Source organism: Danio aesculapii, chromosome 3 (genome assembly GCF_903798145.1).
Source record: "Danio aesculapii chromosome 3, fDanAes4.1, whole genome shotgun sequence".
NCBI lineage: Eukaryota > Metazoa > Chordata > Actinopteri > Cypriniformes > Danionidae > Danio > Danio aesculapii.
Window position 1 is genome coordinate 50028464 of NC_079437.1, and position 15997 is coordinate 50044460.

At 35.5% G+C, this 15997-nt stretch overlaps 1 protein-coding gene across 1 annotated transcript in view; it reads right to left on the bottom strand.

The window, feature by feature from the left end:
- Positions 1-15997, bottom strand: part of tecra (trans-2,3-enoyl-CoA reductase a) — a 22621-nt gene continuing 6624 nt past the window's right edge. The window contains exons 4-11 of the mRNA XM_056454186.1: positions 14557-14660; positions 9095-9210; positions 8744-8849; positions 5674-5746; positions 5540-5583; positions 5394-5451; positions 5230-5318; positions 1-579 (exon numbers count right to left, since the gene is read on the bottom strand). Coding sequence (XP_056310161.1) covers positions 406-579; positions 5230-5318; positions 5394-5451; positions 5540-5583; positions 5674-5746; positions 8744-8849; positions 9095-9210; positions 14557-14660 — 764 coding nt within the window. The 3' untranslated portion in view covers positions 1-405. The remainder of the gene's footprint in view (positions 580-5229; positions 5319-5393; positions 5452-5539; positions 5584-5673; positions 5747-8743; positions 8850-9094; positions 9211-14556; positions 14661-15997) is intronic.

Genomic DNA, 15997 nt, shown 5'->3' on the forward strand with positions numbered 1-15997 from the left:
TTTTTAAAGGGGTTGTTTTTTATTGCAAAATATAATGAAGGTATATGTTTTACATACAGCCTGATGTGTTTTAACAGGTTGTCGGATGAACTTCAGATGTAATACATGGAAATGTTGCAGTCGAATAAGGCACATGATAAATATCGGCTACAGAAAATTCATTAAACTTTACCACAATCAGTCATGAAAATATATTTAGCTCAAGATAAAAGAACAGTATCCTTTAATTCTCATCATGGCATTGTCCATTTGTGAATATTAAAACAGAATGACCTGTCATAAATACATATAGTGTCTCAATGTGCTCAATGTGCAAGTAATGTTTTTCATACATCAATATATTAAGACTTGCTGTATATTTATACTTATTTTTATTTGATTTAAAATATCTCGATCTTGTCAGTGCTACAGGACGAAGGGCAGGATTGGTGAGCGCAGTGTGGGATACTCCTTAAACTCCTTCATGTAGCTGCGATGCTTTCCTTTGGCCCAGACCGTCATTTGGATGAATCCCACCACGGTGAAGAACAACACAGGCACACACTGGGTCATGAGCGTGAATCCCAGCCAAGATCCCACCTGTAGAAACACAGTTCATTATCTGCTATATACTTAATGTGACCAGTAGAGGGCAGCAGTCCATTACTAGTAAGGGTTCTTTCACTAAAACATGCAAACTTTCATATCACCACTGAATAATAAAAAATAAATAAATAAATACAAAGAAAAAAATTATAAAGTCAGAATTGCCAGTTATTACGGAAACCCGGAAGTACGGACACCCAGAAGGGACGTGGTGATGAGGAAAAAATTAGGTGGAAGAAAAAAAAACTGGGTGAGAGAAAAAAAAACTGGGTGGGAGAAGAAAAAAAACCCAGAGTGATAGGAAAACATATTTTTAAGTTTTTTTGCGTTCCCTCGCAAAGATGTTTTGCGTTATCTGCGTTATCATGTTTTTATTTTTTTTGTTATTTATGCATTTATTTATATTGTCTGGGCTGGTGTTGTACATTATTCTGCAAAAACTTTGTAATAAACTGTCAGTACATTTTCTGTTATTTAACAGATTCATTTATCTATATAGCCTATATTATTTCCTAAACATTATTATTTTAAAAGTCGACAGAGCAGAGATTAAGGTCCCATAATGCAATCCACAACCATAAATAAATGCAAACACAAAATACGGAAACTTTTAACAGATATTTTTACGGTGTAGCCTTGCCAGGAAGTTATAAGTGTGCAAAACACAGGATTGGTCCTATAGTCGGTGTTACGTGGCCTTTTATATAAATAAAATCAATTTAGTTCAGCTGATTACTACAGAGGGAGGCGGAGGCACTGCGCTTCTCGGCATGCAGCAGCTGCAGGAGTGACGAAAATGATGCGAAATGATTGTCAGATCCAACAGCCCAAGAGAACGATGATCTTTAATTTCTTCATTTAAAATAACTGTTTAATAAATACATAATACACTATTTACGTATTCTATCATTTGAACCACATAGAACGTATGCCTGATACATTCATTGCGTATGCATAAATTAGCAGTATAACTAGACATTTACCATTTAAATAACGAGACTGCCAAACTTCTTGCTGCTATGCTTCTGATGCTGAGCAAAATAGCAATTTCTGAGCACCTAGTTTGCATTATTGTTTTCGAGCTAGGCCTAGATTTATAATAATAATCAGGTTTATGTGATTATTTTCACGTATTATTGTGATGTCATTAAAACTAGACCTATTTAACAACATAGGTCTATATAAAAGTCCCTTTATTCTATAGTCTTTGCTCTCTCTCTCTCTCTCTCTCTCTCTCTCTCTCTCTCTCTCTCTCTCTCTCTCTCTATATATATATATATATTATTCTATAGTCTTTGCTCTCTCTCTCTCTCTCTCTCTCTCTCTCTCTCTCTCTCTCTCTCTCTCTCTATATATATATATATATATATATATATATATATATATATATATATATATATATATATATATATATATATATATATATATATATATACATATACATATATATACATATATAAATCAAATGATAATAATTAAATGCTGGGTGCTGATCCGCAGAGGACTACAGGACTATTATTTTGAGGGCGACGTCACAAACTCAGATTTGGTTGACCAATCAGAGGAAGTGGGCGTTTCAGAACCGCCTACATGTGGATAATGAATTTTAAAGTCATTTATCCGTTTTCCTACCCTGAATCCAAAAAAAAAAAAAAAAAAAAAAATCGAGCCGAATTATTAAATTTTTTTGTGGGCAAATGTAAAAACGAAAAACGTCCGTTTCCTCGTTTTTAAAATTTCGTTTAATATAAAAATCGAATGAACGCAGCATACACGGACCAATCCTGACTTTATAACTCGGAATTGCCACTTTATAACTTGGAATTCTGACTTTATTACTAAGAATTCTGACTTTAGGCCTATAACTCGGAATTATGACTTTATAACTCGGAAATGCGACTTTATAACTCAGAATTCTGACTTTATTATGAAGAATTCTGACATATTTTTTTACTTAATATCATTTTTTTTATTCAGTGGCGGGAACGGGCTTCCATAAAGTGAAGATCGGAATTAGGGAAAACGTTTATAAATATGCAAAATTCGATCTAGAAAGACTAGTCTCTTACAGACATTACTACACTCTTTGTGAGTTAAAACTCCGAGTAGATTTCTTAGTAGCAGTTTATAAAACAACACCAGAGATATATAAACAGGCTTGTAGCCAGCCTGGTGAAAGGGGTGGTTCTTTTTTTCTCAAAAAGTGGACCATTTTGCAGTTATTCGCCTCATTTTCTATTTAATTATAAGATTTAAATACTGAATTTAGGTTACATTTTAAGCACTATTTTAGCTGAATTAGCTTGTTGGGGGGGTCATCATAACCACACCTTTTGATGTGCCAAAAAATATTTCCTAAATAATTAGAATAAAGAAAAGTGACAAATATTTGTTTTTTAAATAGAAATTTATTTCATCATATATCACTAGAAAAAAGTTTTAAATTAAAAACTTTAGCGTAGTGTAATTAATTAAGCAAATAACAAACTGGCCAGCACATTCAACTTTCCTCAGTCAGAATTTGGCCATTTCAATAATAAAAAAACTGAAACCTAATTGTCACAATCACCAGCGATCTAATCCTTACATATCACTGATACACACAAATCACATAGGACTACAAATCTGCTGGTATATAGACTACAAGTTCCAGTCATACACCACTCACACACCTGGCCTAGGTCACCATGATTGCAGACAGACACAGCTGAAGCTACTCATGAACTGATTATTATGACTATTTATTTTATATTTTTATTTATACAGCACACACACTCTTCACTGCTGAGTCTTGTTATTCTGTTTGTGAACATTACGACGTGGTTTCTAGTGGTGGGAAAAGTGAGGCTTCATGAAACAGTTAAAGCAAATGTTAGTGGTGGGCAAAGCGAGGTTTCAAAAAAAACTGAAACAGTTGAAGCAAATGTGTCAAAGCTTCGAAACGTTTCGAAAGCCCACTCTACAGTGGTCATTTTTATGTATTGCACTGGAACAGCTTCAGCAAAGAACAGTTGAGCAAATTGAGGTATTAAACCCCACTTTGTAAGATTGAAACCTCAAGTGATATATGTGGAGTGGTAAGGGTTTCTAACTAGCATGCGAGGATTGTTGGTTTGAATCCAGGCTGATATAGCTATTTTGAAATGCTTTAATATCAGTTTGAGATGCTTTGTTTGTGTATCGTTTTGTTTCAACATTGGTCTGACATCCGAATAAACACTTTGTGAATAAATATGGCTTGTTTTGGTCATAAAACAGGGTTGTTGCTAGATCAGACACAGTTGTGGACTGAAGTTAACAAGAATTATTTATATTATTCATTAAATTTCCCATTTATTGTATCTTATTAACATCTACCCCAACCATAACCCAACCATCACAGTACTGTAAAAATATTAATTATTGTTTTACAGTTACAAAAATGATGCTAAATTAATGGCGTATCAGCAGCTGTATCATATCTAGACTACACCATAAACAGTAACATGATTAAAATACATAAAATCATGATTCTGGAGTATTTTTACAAGTCGGGATTTGAATCCAAAAGTCATTTGAAGCCTGTAACAACACGCGCACACACAGTCCACTAGGCCATACGAGACAGAAGCTTATATCTGACCCTGTCAGTCAAATGCAGATTCTCCAGGTCTCGAAATGCTTCTGAACTGATCAATGCTTTGAATCGCTTTAGTCACGTGACCAGGTGTTTCGAAACACTTAAGTCACGTGACCTGGGTGTTTTGGATCATGCTTCAGTTCAGTGTTTCGAAACACTTGCGCTTCGGGATCTCGACACTGTGTCGAAACGTCAGTTTCATGACAGCCATCCCTAGTGGTTTCCCTGTCTTGTCTTATCTTGTTTATTTACTTCAATCTGCTGCCTGCCTGTTTACTGACCACAAATCCGGATTTCTTGTATACATTTGTTTGCCCGTGTTGATCATAGCTTGCCTGACCAATCTCTGTTCAATAAACCCTGCATTTGGATCCTCACCTTTGTTGTTAGCGCCCCCCTTCACAATACAGAAATAATAATAATAATTTAGAGCTTCACAATTTTTTTAGCCTCTCTTGTAAAAGTGATTCACGCTTTTTTATTTGTCATGTTTTTTTTTCAAGAATAAAGTCCAAGATTTATAGAATAAAAGTTACTTGTCAAATGTTTTCTCTTTTAAAAAACAACACAGTAGCAAAAGAAGACTTCACTTAGATGTTTTCATGCACAGCTGGATGTTGGCCTCTTAAAAAATAATTATTTGCATTAGCCAAAACTGATTAACTGAGGTCACACCAGGATTCAGGGTTTTAAAACCTTTTTCGATGGGTTATTTTTACTATTTATGATGGCGTAGCAGTCAAAATAGGACAAATTAACTCATGTATGGGACAAATTCTGGACCTTTGTCAGTGAGGGGTGGGTCTTCCCAACCACCCGAACCCGCCCTGGCTAAAGGCCTGAGAAACAGCGCAGGATAAAACAGGCAACTGAGTTGCTGCCATTTCATTGGATGATCAGAAATAAAAAATAAAAAAACAGCTGAACAGGTGTATAGAGTGGCTTAGTGAGTCTGCACTACATCTTCACTGCAACACAGTACAATACAAAGAATCATTTACAACACAATAATTCATGCATCTCACCTCATATGTGTAGTTTGGGCATGAAACAAGTGCAAATATCCATGTAAAAGGATTCTTTGTTGGATAAGGAATCTTCTTAGTCTTTGAGCCTTTGTGAAAAACAATATAATTTTAACAAAACCAGAGGGTTTGACTTTTAAAAAATAGATATTTTATAGATTTACCGGGTAGTTTAAGACTGCGCAGAGTCATGTGGATTGAGAAGCTTCCAAGTTGGCAGAACTGCAAATATTACAAGTCATTAAATGAAAAGGTTTGATAAAATTCACCCATGACATGTTACAGGAGTCACATCAGTGAAATTGCTTACTAGAAAGATTCCCAGTGCTGTCTTCACCTGCTTCTCCCCATAATCTGCACGTTAACACGTTGACTTTAACAACAGCTTTTCAGTGCATTAATAATGGAAAACACAATAATATGGTAGTTATGTGGGTTACATACATGGCGTTGTGTAGAGAGGGTGATTGATGTAATAAGCCATCCATGCAGCAAAGCACCAGTGATAGGAGCAGTTCTGTTGAAGAAACAATTACTTGATGAAAGCCATAGACACAATGTTTTCAATCAGTGTAAGTGCCTGTATCATAAGTTAGTTGTAAGTTGATCATTTTATGATTAAGGTCTTCTACAATTGGTTTACATCAGTTTTATGCAAAAGTCTGGGCACCCCTGATAATTTTCAGAATAACAAGCCATAGCCTGCTGGCGTTTCAAATCAGCAATTTCATTTGGATATATATTATATCCTAGTGAAAAAGCAACATTTCAGTTCTGACATAAAATTTGTTTAATCAACAGATGCAATGCAATTTAGGTCATAACAAAAATAGATAGGTGCAAATATTTGAGGACCCCAACAGAGTTATGAGATTAGCATCACCTTTTGTTGTAATACAAGCCTGTACATGCTTTTAATAGTCAAGGATAAGTTCCTGAATTCTTGTTTAAGGCATTTGGACCATTCTTCCTTGCACAATTTCTCCAGTTCAGTCAGTTTTCATGGGTGTCGACACTGCCGAGCGTGAACTGCCCTTTTTTTTCCAAATCAATCCATAGATGTTCGATGTTCAAGTCTGGGGACTGAGAAGGCCACTCTTTAGGATATTGTATCGTGTCGGAGCATTAATTCCTTGGTAGATCAGGAACTGTGCTTTGGGTCATTGTCCTGCTGAAACATCCAACCCTGCCACAACTTCATCCTCTTGACTGACTCCTGAATATTGTTCTTCAGAATCTGCTGATACTGGGTGGATTCCATGCGACCTTTAAATCTGATAAGGTTTCCAGTATTTATGCTTGCCATATATTCGCACAGCATGAGGGACCCTCCATCAAATTTTACAGTAGGGAGCAGGTTGTTGCAAAGTGCAAAGTGCCTATGGTTGTGGCATCTGTCCACAGTATATTTTTTCCAAAATAATTCATTCTTGAGCAGCCTTTGCATACCTCAAATGACTCACCCTTCCATTAACCTGTTCTTTGTGAAGAATGCCCTGGACTGTGGACATTATCAGCAGCAAGACGTTAATGGAGATCCTTGGAAGTGGTCTGTGTTTTATCTGTGACCATTCTAACCATTCTTTGCCTTTGCCTTTCAGATATTTTTCTTGGTCTAGAATATCTTTCCTTTACAAGAACTGTTGCTGTAGCCTTCCATTTTCATACTATATTTCTAAACTTTGGCTCGCAGGCCCTAGTTTGGGCATCACTGCTTTAAGCTATTAAAAATGTTATTAAAAGTCTGTTTTCAAGGTGAAAAGTTGTTGGGAGAAAGATTAAGGCTGCATAATGCAATTTAAAAGCCTAAAAATGGTAAAAATAAAAAAAATAAAAACATTTATCACAAAATATGGAAAATTATGCTTATTTACAGATATTTTTACATATTGTTACATTTGCTTACAGCATGTTTTGGAAATAAAACTTATTTCAATATTTTTGATCAATTAATGCAGCCTGGGGTATTACATTTTTTCTAAAGAGCCTGTATTATGTATTATAAAAAGTCAATCATCAGAAAAATAACAGAAACAAACACTGCCCATGGTATACTGTGGTAATGTTGTGAAAAAGAACTTTATTCCCCACAGCCTCATAACTGGCCGAATATCAGGCTAATGCTAATTCGACTCTTACCCTGAAGAATCAAGTTTTAAACATAATGAAGTTTTAGATTTAAACCTCAGCTGGATGTTTTCATTTACTTAGAGCTGTGTTACACACTACATGGAAGGTCATTTTCAAAAACCCATAATAGGGGCTCTTTAAAAGCATAAAAAATGCTCAGTGTTAAAAAGAGTGCTGAAAAATCAAACTTTACTTGCACTACATTTTTAGGCAAGTAATGCTAGTTTTAGTTGAGTAAAAGTATTTGTTGTAAATATTACTCAAAGTATAAGTAAAAAGTAGAACTTTTGAAAGTACTCAAGAGTAGTGAATAGTGAGTATTATGCTGTAAAAAGCTGATGCATTTACATATAATTTGTGGATGTATGTAAACGTAACATTCTGTAGTGTATTTAGTTATTGCCCAGCAGGCACACAACGTCATAAGACGTTATTATTAGGTTAGATTTAGGTTGTGATGTCAGGTGACCAAAATTCTATGTCTAGCCAGAGTCTAAGGACAACGTTATTTTGATGTCCAATAATGACATCAAATGACGCTGATATTTGGTTGATTTTAGGTAGTGTTGGAAAGTGACCAAAATCCAACGTCAAGCCAACATCTTAAACCAGCGTCATTTTGACATCAAATACTGACATTTATTCATTTGGTATGGCAACCACAATCCAACACTTGATAGACGTCATAGTTGTAACGTCCACATAACATCAAGCTGTAACGTCATTAGACATTGATATTTGGTTGATTTTAGGTTGGACGTTAGACATTGATGTCAGCCTGATGTTTGGTTCTGATGTCAACCTGATTTTCATTTCTAAACAAAATGCAACGTCCCCACGACATCGGGGTACAACGTCAATTTGACGTCATGTTGACGTCCTTTGCCTACTGGGTGTTTAAGGCCATTTCGGTCATCATACAGTAAACATCCGTCATCTTCTCATCAGTGACATTCATCTAAACAGTCTCTGGGTCAATGAGTGTAAAGGTTTTGGACCTCTTCTTGGACACTTTTAAATGCTTTCAAACAGTTTGCTGCAATTATAAATCGGCCATGTCTTGAGGTAGTTCATTATGATGTGATTTACCTTCTATGTGCGATTTGATTGGACAGGAATCACAAGACTACTCAGCCAATCTCCATAGACAAAAAAAAAAAAAAAAATAGTGACTGTAGGTTGAAGGAAAGTAGTGGAATAAAAGTACACATTTTAAAACTACTTAGTAAATTACAATTCCTGAGAAAAACTACTCAATTACAGTAGTTTGAGTATTTGTAATTTGTTACTTTACACCACTGAAAATGCTAAATCATACTGATTCCAGAGGGAATTTACATATATCATACCAAAACACAAACACACAATTGCAACGCATACTTACTTTAAAAATGTTGCGAAATGGCATGGTGCCATGGGAGAAGCGATGGACAAACAATGTCTCTAGGATCCTCTTTGCATAGTGGAAGGTATGACAGGCACAGGCTATACTGTGGAGAACAAACAGAAGCTCAGTTCAACAGGTTCAGTTTAACCATCAAATAAAAGTTTATTCCTGAGAGACATCAATCAGACGCTTCTCAACATCATTCCCAAAATACACTTGTGGGTCAGTATCTTCCTTGACCAGTAGGTCAGCTGTTAGGAGACACTGTTCCCACTGTGTCTGGATTCAAACCAAGAGACTCAAAGAAAATCACCTCTCTGGGCATGCAGGGGTCTTTGTGATACTTACTGCACAACCAAATGTTTACTGGCGGTGAAATCATACTTGGGAGCGTAGATTAAAGGCAGTCGGAAATAAAACAGCAGGTATAGGACAAGTGGTCCAATGCACTCGATTAGGAACACCTGCGAACACACATTTACTCTAATGAAGTCAACATATGACAGAGCTCAAGCCATTTAAATTCTGTAATGTGAAGAATGTGAAATATGATATTTAAGCAGAAAATGTAGATCAAGGCTTACAATTCGCCATCACAAAAGCCTTTTTTGTTATTTATTATTATCATTCCTTTTCACACAGGGAAATGCATTATATCAAGAATTATCAATAAAACACAAATATGTTGCGAGCACTCAAGTTGACATCAATCCATTGTACACCATAAGTATACTGTACTTATGTGTGCAGTTTGCCAAAGTCCAAAGACATGCGCTATAGGTGAATTGGGTAAGCTAAATTGTCCGTGTGTGTGTGAATGAGAGTGTATAGGTGTTTCCCAGTGATGGGTTGCAGCTGGAAGGGCATCCGCTGTGTAAAACATATGCTGGATAAGTTGGCGGTTCATTCAGCTGTCGTAACCCCTGATTAATAAAGAGGGACTAAGCCGAAAAAAAAAAGTATTGAATATATATATACATAAAGCAAACATACAGTCACCGGCCACTTTATTATAATTACTATATACACTTACTGGCCACTTTAATAGGTACACCATACCAGTACCAAGTTGGATCTACTTTTGTCTTCACAACTGCTTTAATACTTTGTGGCATAGATTCAACAAGGTACTGATAATATTCCTCAGAGATTTTGGTCCATTTTGACATGATAGCTTCATGCAGTTGCTGTAGATTTGTCAGCTGCACATCCATGATGCGAATGTCCTGTTCCACCACATCCCACAGGTGTTCTATTGGATTGAGATGACTGGTGACTGTGCAGGCCATTTGAGTACAGCACCAACAACCATGCCACATTCAAAGTCACTTAAATCACCTTTCTTTCCCATTCTAATGCTCTGTTTGAACTGCAGCAGATCATCTTGACCATGTCTACATGCCTAAATGCATTGAGTTGCTGCCATGTGATTGGCTGATTAGAAATTTGCGTTAACGAGCAGTGTACCTAATAAAGTGGCCGGTGAGTGTATGTTAGCTTTATATATATATATATATATATATAAATATATATATATATATTTATATATATATATATATATATATATATATATATATATATATATATATATATATATATATATATATATATATATATATATATATATATATATAATTTTTTTAAATACATAATAAATACTAAAAAATATTTAGATTCCAGATTTTCAATGGAAAGCATAATTATTCAGATTTCAGATGATGTATGAATCTTAATTTTCCCCAAAAGTATGAGCCTCATGATTGGTTTTGTGGTCCAGGGTCATAAATTACAGTGTATGCCTGACATCATGCATTCCTGCGGAAGTCAGCATAGGGGTGAATATAAGGGGGCTACACGTGCCGAAGGTGAATGTGAGGTGACTGGGATCAACACCTGTGGGTAAACACTGCCAGAGAGATTACATGTTCTGAGAAAGAGATTGATTACAAGGAAGGTGAGAGAAAACTGAACCTGAGGCCTGTGCCTGTGTACATACTGTACAGACACTGAGCTGACTTTTACATGAGCTGGACACACACAGCCAGATGCTTCACCCTATAACATGCCAGTGGAAGCTTACACAAAGATTACAATACTGAATTTAAATGCTGATTGGATGAGCCATTGTAAAATGCTACTGAGTGCACAAAGCTGTGGCCACGTGATTAATGCGCATGTTCTGTTGTCATTTACTCTGGTCACAGAAGAAAAAAACATTTTTTTGACCAAATTAAATATTTAACTATATTTGAAATATATATTTGAAAGTTACAGAGTGATAAAGGATGTTTATATGAATTATAGTCTGTTAAACTTTAAAAAACATCTCAATGATTTACATTACAAGCATTAAAGATACATTACATTGCGATCATAGACTGCACCAAATTGCATTTACTCAGTTTGGGTTTTTGAGTAAAATGTAGATATTTTGTCCACCTCAAATATAAGATGCATGTTCCCTCATTTTACATGATTTGTATAATGATTCATCAAATATGACACATAAAACACACACTTTTTCAGCTACTTTTATGAGGACTTCTCATAATCATCATGATATTGTGGGGACATATTGTCATATTCTATATTATATTGAGGGGACATTTCATCACCTTGGAATTATAAGGTTCTATCTGCGTTCTGAATGATTTTGAGATATTAAGCTTCAAAGTGTGTAATGTGTGTAACATTTGTGTTTTTAAATAAAAAGTCTTAAAATGTAAACAACTTATAAAAAAAAACATCCCACAATGTAAATAAGTTGTCATTTAATAAGAATATGTCAATAACTCAATTTAGACAAAAATGTCAGATAGAACCTTATAATTCTAAGGTGACAATTTGGTTCCTAAAATGTAGGGAATACATACACTACCTGACAAAAGTCTTGTCTCCTATCCAGGTTTTAGGAACAACAAATAATAACTTGACTTCTAGTTGATCATTTGGTATAAGAAGTGGCTTATATGAAAGCAAAGGCCTCTAGATTACGCTTATTTTGCTCAAATAAAATATGAACATGCTTTGATTTTTAATTATTTAATTAGAACAGGTCTGACTTTACTTAGACAAAAATCTTGTCACAGAAATAGTGTACAGTATAGAATATAAAGTCATGGTGCAGCGGAAAAAGGATTAATATTGTGTATGACTCCCATGAGCTTGGAGGACTGCATCCATACATCTCTGCAATGATTCAAATAACTTATTAATAAAGTCATCTGGAATGGCAAAGAAAGCATTCTTGCAGAATTCTTTGGATTCATCTTCAATGCCTCCTCCTCCATCTTACCCCAGACATGCTCAATAATGTTCATTTCTGGTGACTGGGCTGGCCAATCCTGGAGCACCTTGACCTTCTTTGCTTTCAGGAGCTTTGATGTGGAGGTTGAAGTTCGAGAAGAATTTGCCCTCTTCTTTGGTTTGTAATGTAATGGGCAGCACAAATGTCTTGATACCTCAGGCTGTTGATCCAGTCTGCAGATCTCTCACACGCCCCCTTACTAAATGTAACCCAAATCATGATTTTTCCTTCACCAAACTTGACTGTTTTTTGTGAGAATCTTGGGTACATGCACATTCCAATAAGACTTCTGCAGTATGATTGAGATACACTTCAACAGATAATTCATCTAAAAAATCTACCTTCTGCCACTTTTCTTAATGATCAACTAGAAGCCAAGTTATTATTTGTTGCTCTTACAACTGGGATCGACGCAATTTTTTTGTCAGGTAGTGTAGTAAACACACATACTTTTTTCCCCCCATTTCAATAAAATCAAACACGAATTTGAAAATTGAGGTGAGCTTTAGTTTACTTACATAAAGGTCCAGTGAAATTTAAAATAAAAATTAAGATGTTATAGTTTTAGTCTGTTTTAAGGATACTACTTGTGTGCTCCTAAACAGTGACAAAATTAGTGTTTACAAAATATAAAAGTGATATAAAAATATAAAGCTTGCAGTTTGTTGTTTCTGCCTAAATGAATTAATGATTTTTTATATCACCGCATACTTCAGTTTCTCATCAAATCTAGACCAATCAAATGCTCTCTAGCATCTGAAATGCTCCACCCCTTCATGATGCTTCTCATTTGCTTTTCTTACTGGCACAGCTGTGATAAAAAATGAAATGCTATAGGGGAATTACCAACATACTGTACGTCACACATAACGTCACACGGGTTCAACTGCACATACCGGTTGCAAAAAAAAGACTGGTTGCAATAGCAAACATGTCGTGTTGTGCAGTAGGATGACAAATTCAAAATAGGAATAGTCCAAAAATAGGAAACTTAAATTTTACCATACACTACACTGCTTTTAATGCCAACCGCAGACATCTTTGGCTAACAGCCGTCATAAGAGCTGAATGGAGTGAGGACCTAATTAAAAATGCTGGACTCTGCAATGATTTCAGCAAAAACAGTTACATATGGTAAATTAAACTGCGGACACTGAATGCTAAGAATGAAATGTAAAAATGTAAGTTTACATACCCTACCATACAGGTGAGGATCGCTGTCAGATTATTTCTTGCACATGACCACACAAAACAAAGACTTTAACTTTTCTTTAACTTTAACTTCTCTGTTGTAAAATTACTTGGAGTTTCAATGAGTTGTATATTTTGGGCTGGATGCTTGGCCATTTCGTCTTGTTTAATATCCATTGGGAGGGTTCTATCACAAATGGACCTGTCAGACGAACGCCGCTCACTGTAATTTTGCCGAATAACTGTGCTTATCACTGGGTGACAAGCTGTTATTATACACTGAAAGCATTATGTAAATAATATATATATAATATGTAATCAATATAACTTATCTCTAATACAACAACAAACTCTATACCGCACCGGATGTCATTCCCTCACTTTAAATGCTAGCACTCCTGGTTTTTTTCTGCAACCTCGCTGCGCGTGCATACTGAAGGTTTACAAACATGGTAATTCGTCTATTGGCTGTTTTTATTTAAAAGGGTGGATCTACTCTATGTCCCACACTCTCTCAAGTTTTTTTAAGTTGAGATCATGTCAAGCATCGAATAAAAAATACACATTTCCAAGCACTTCACAGGACGTTTAATATTAACAATTTTTTTTTACATTTGCAATCATGCTGACATGCTGATATTCTGGCCTGATCTGATGAGAAAAGCAACTATTTTACCTTTTGTCAGTTTAGTGGCTACTTCTAACGAATTCAGTTGCACAAGTACTTTAAAAGGGGGCGTGGCACCAAGCCCCGCCCCTAAACCCAACTATAATTTGGGGATGAGCAAATCGTACTAAGATCTACGAAAAAGATTATACAAATTCGTATGAATTAGCCACTAAATCAAATAATTAGGAATTGGCATGAGAAAGTGTTAGTTGTTAGGTGTTAATTAAATTCATATTTTACAAAAAATACAGGAATACATTTTGTTCATGACTTAAATCAGGGGTGTCAAACTCAATTCCTGGAGGGCCGCAGCCCTGCAGAGTTTAGTTTCAGCCCTGCTTCAACACTCCTATCTGTAGCCTAAAGCACTCAATTAGTTTAATCCTGTGTTAAATTAGGGTTGGAACTAAACTGTGCAGAGCTATGGCCCTCCAGGCACTGGAAAAGGAGTCTGACACCTGTGACTTAAATTATAGTGTCATTCTAACTGCATTTTAAACGGGCCTCTTCATGAATGCTCTCCAGGCTTGTTTTTCTTTATTATTAAAACGATGATTAAATCAACAATTACAATAATCACATATGTGCTTATGTGTTGTGTGTCACTGTGTTTCAGGTATTTTACGTGTGCTGAAAACTCACAGTTCCCCATGCGATCTGGGCTCCCAGGTCTCTAAAGTAGAAGGTTGCAGTGGTTCCCACAGGAAGCTCCTGAAGGATATCTTCATCTTTTAGGGGTTTTCCTTCTGAAATCATTATAAAAACACTTTGATATCTTACAGGAATACACAATTAACTTCTCCACAAAAGTTCCCAAAATGAAAAATCAATGAATAAATGCTATAGAAGGGCTGGGCCGATAAACTATATTATATAGAATCGCGATACATTTTGTGTCAATAACACTGATAAGCTCTAGACTTTTTTACTCTATATTGATTTAAGAGCCAATCACACAGCAGAAATGTGCAACAATGTGAATCTAAAAGTGTGTTGATATTAGAGATGTACAGAATTTTTAGCCACTGATATGTTATGTCATTTAATGAACCCTTTAATTTTGTGGATTCAGTCATTGTTGGGATACTGTTTTAAATATAGAAGCATTATCAACTGATATTGAAATATCATTATCTTTCAATATGTAAAATAATTATAAAGAATGCAGTTCTGTCACATCACCCAGCCCTATGCTATATTGTTTTTAAAGTATACCAAAGACTAGAAAACACAAGACATGTCACTCGTATACTTTTGAATGGGAAAAAGTGTAACTGTCAATATGGCAAATGAAGCCCCACCTTCTAGTACTAATTGCCAATCAGCGATTGCTATATGGCAAATAAAGCCCACTTTATAGTACAGTAGCCAATCAGCGATCGCTATAGAATGACAATTCTACCGAAGAGGGGTTCGGACCAGACGTGAGTTTCTGCAGAATTCGTGTGATACGAACATTTAGAAATTAAACTAAATAGACAGTTGTTGTTTAATTTTATTCGTGATTCCTAATATGTAATATAATCATAAGCTTGGCAAGTAGTTTTGGAGAATTTGATGTTTCCCCATTCAAACAGAATGCCTGAGCATACTGCCCAAGAAGCGTTTCAAAGATGGTCGCCGAGTGAAATGACTTGCCTTAAAGGGACTTTGACTATACTGAACTACTTCAGTGAATCTATTGTCTATTTATTTCTATAGTTGCTATGGTAATACAACAACTTTGACAACGTAAATAAATTACCCAATGCTGTACAAAGTTTCTACAACTAATACTACAATACACCACAGTTTACTGTAATCAAATAAAGCCTACTACACTATAGTTTATCAGTTCGCTGTTGTTAATACTACAGTGTGCTGTATCATTCCTTAACAAAGTGTTGTAAATACTGTAGTATAAACAGTTTAATACACTTTTAAAAGACTATTTTTTCATGTAGGTGACTTTAATCACAAGCTACCCCTTTATTACTAATCGAGATTTAATATAGATTTAATCTCTGGCATGGGAGGTGAGCATTAACCATAATGCTAGAAGCCAGAGTCTCCACCGTCAATGGTTAGTACAACGCCTGAAGTC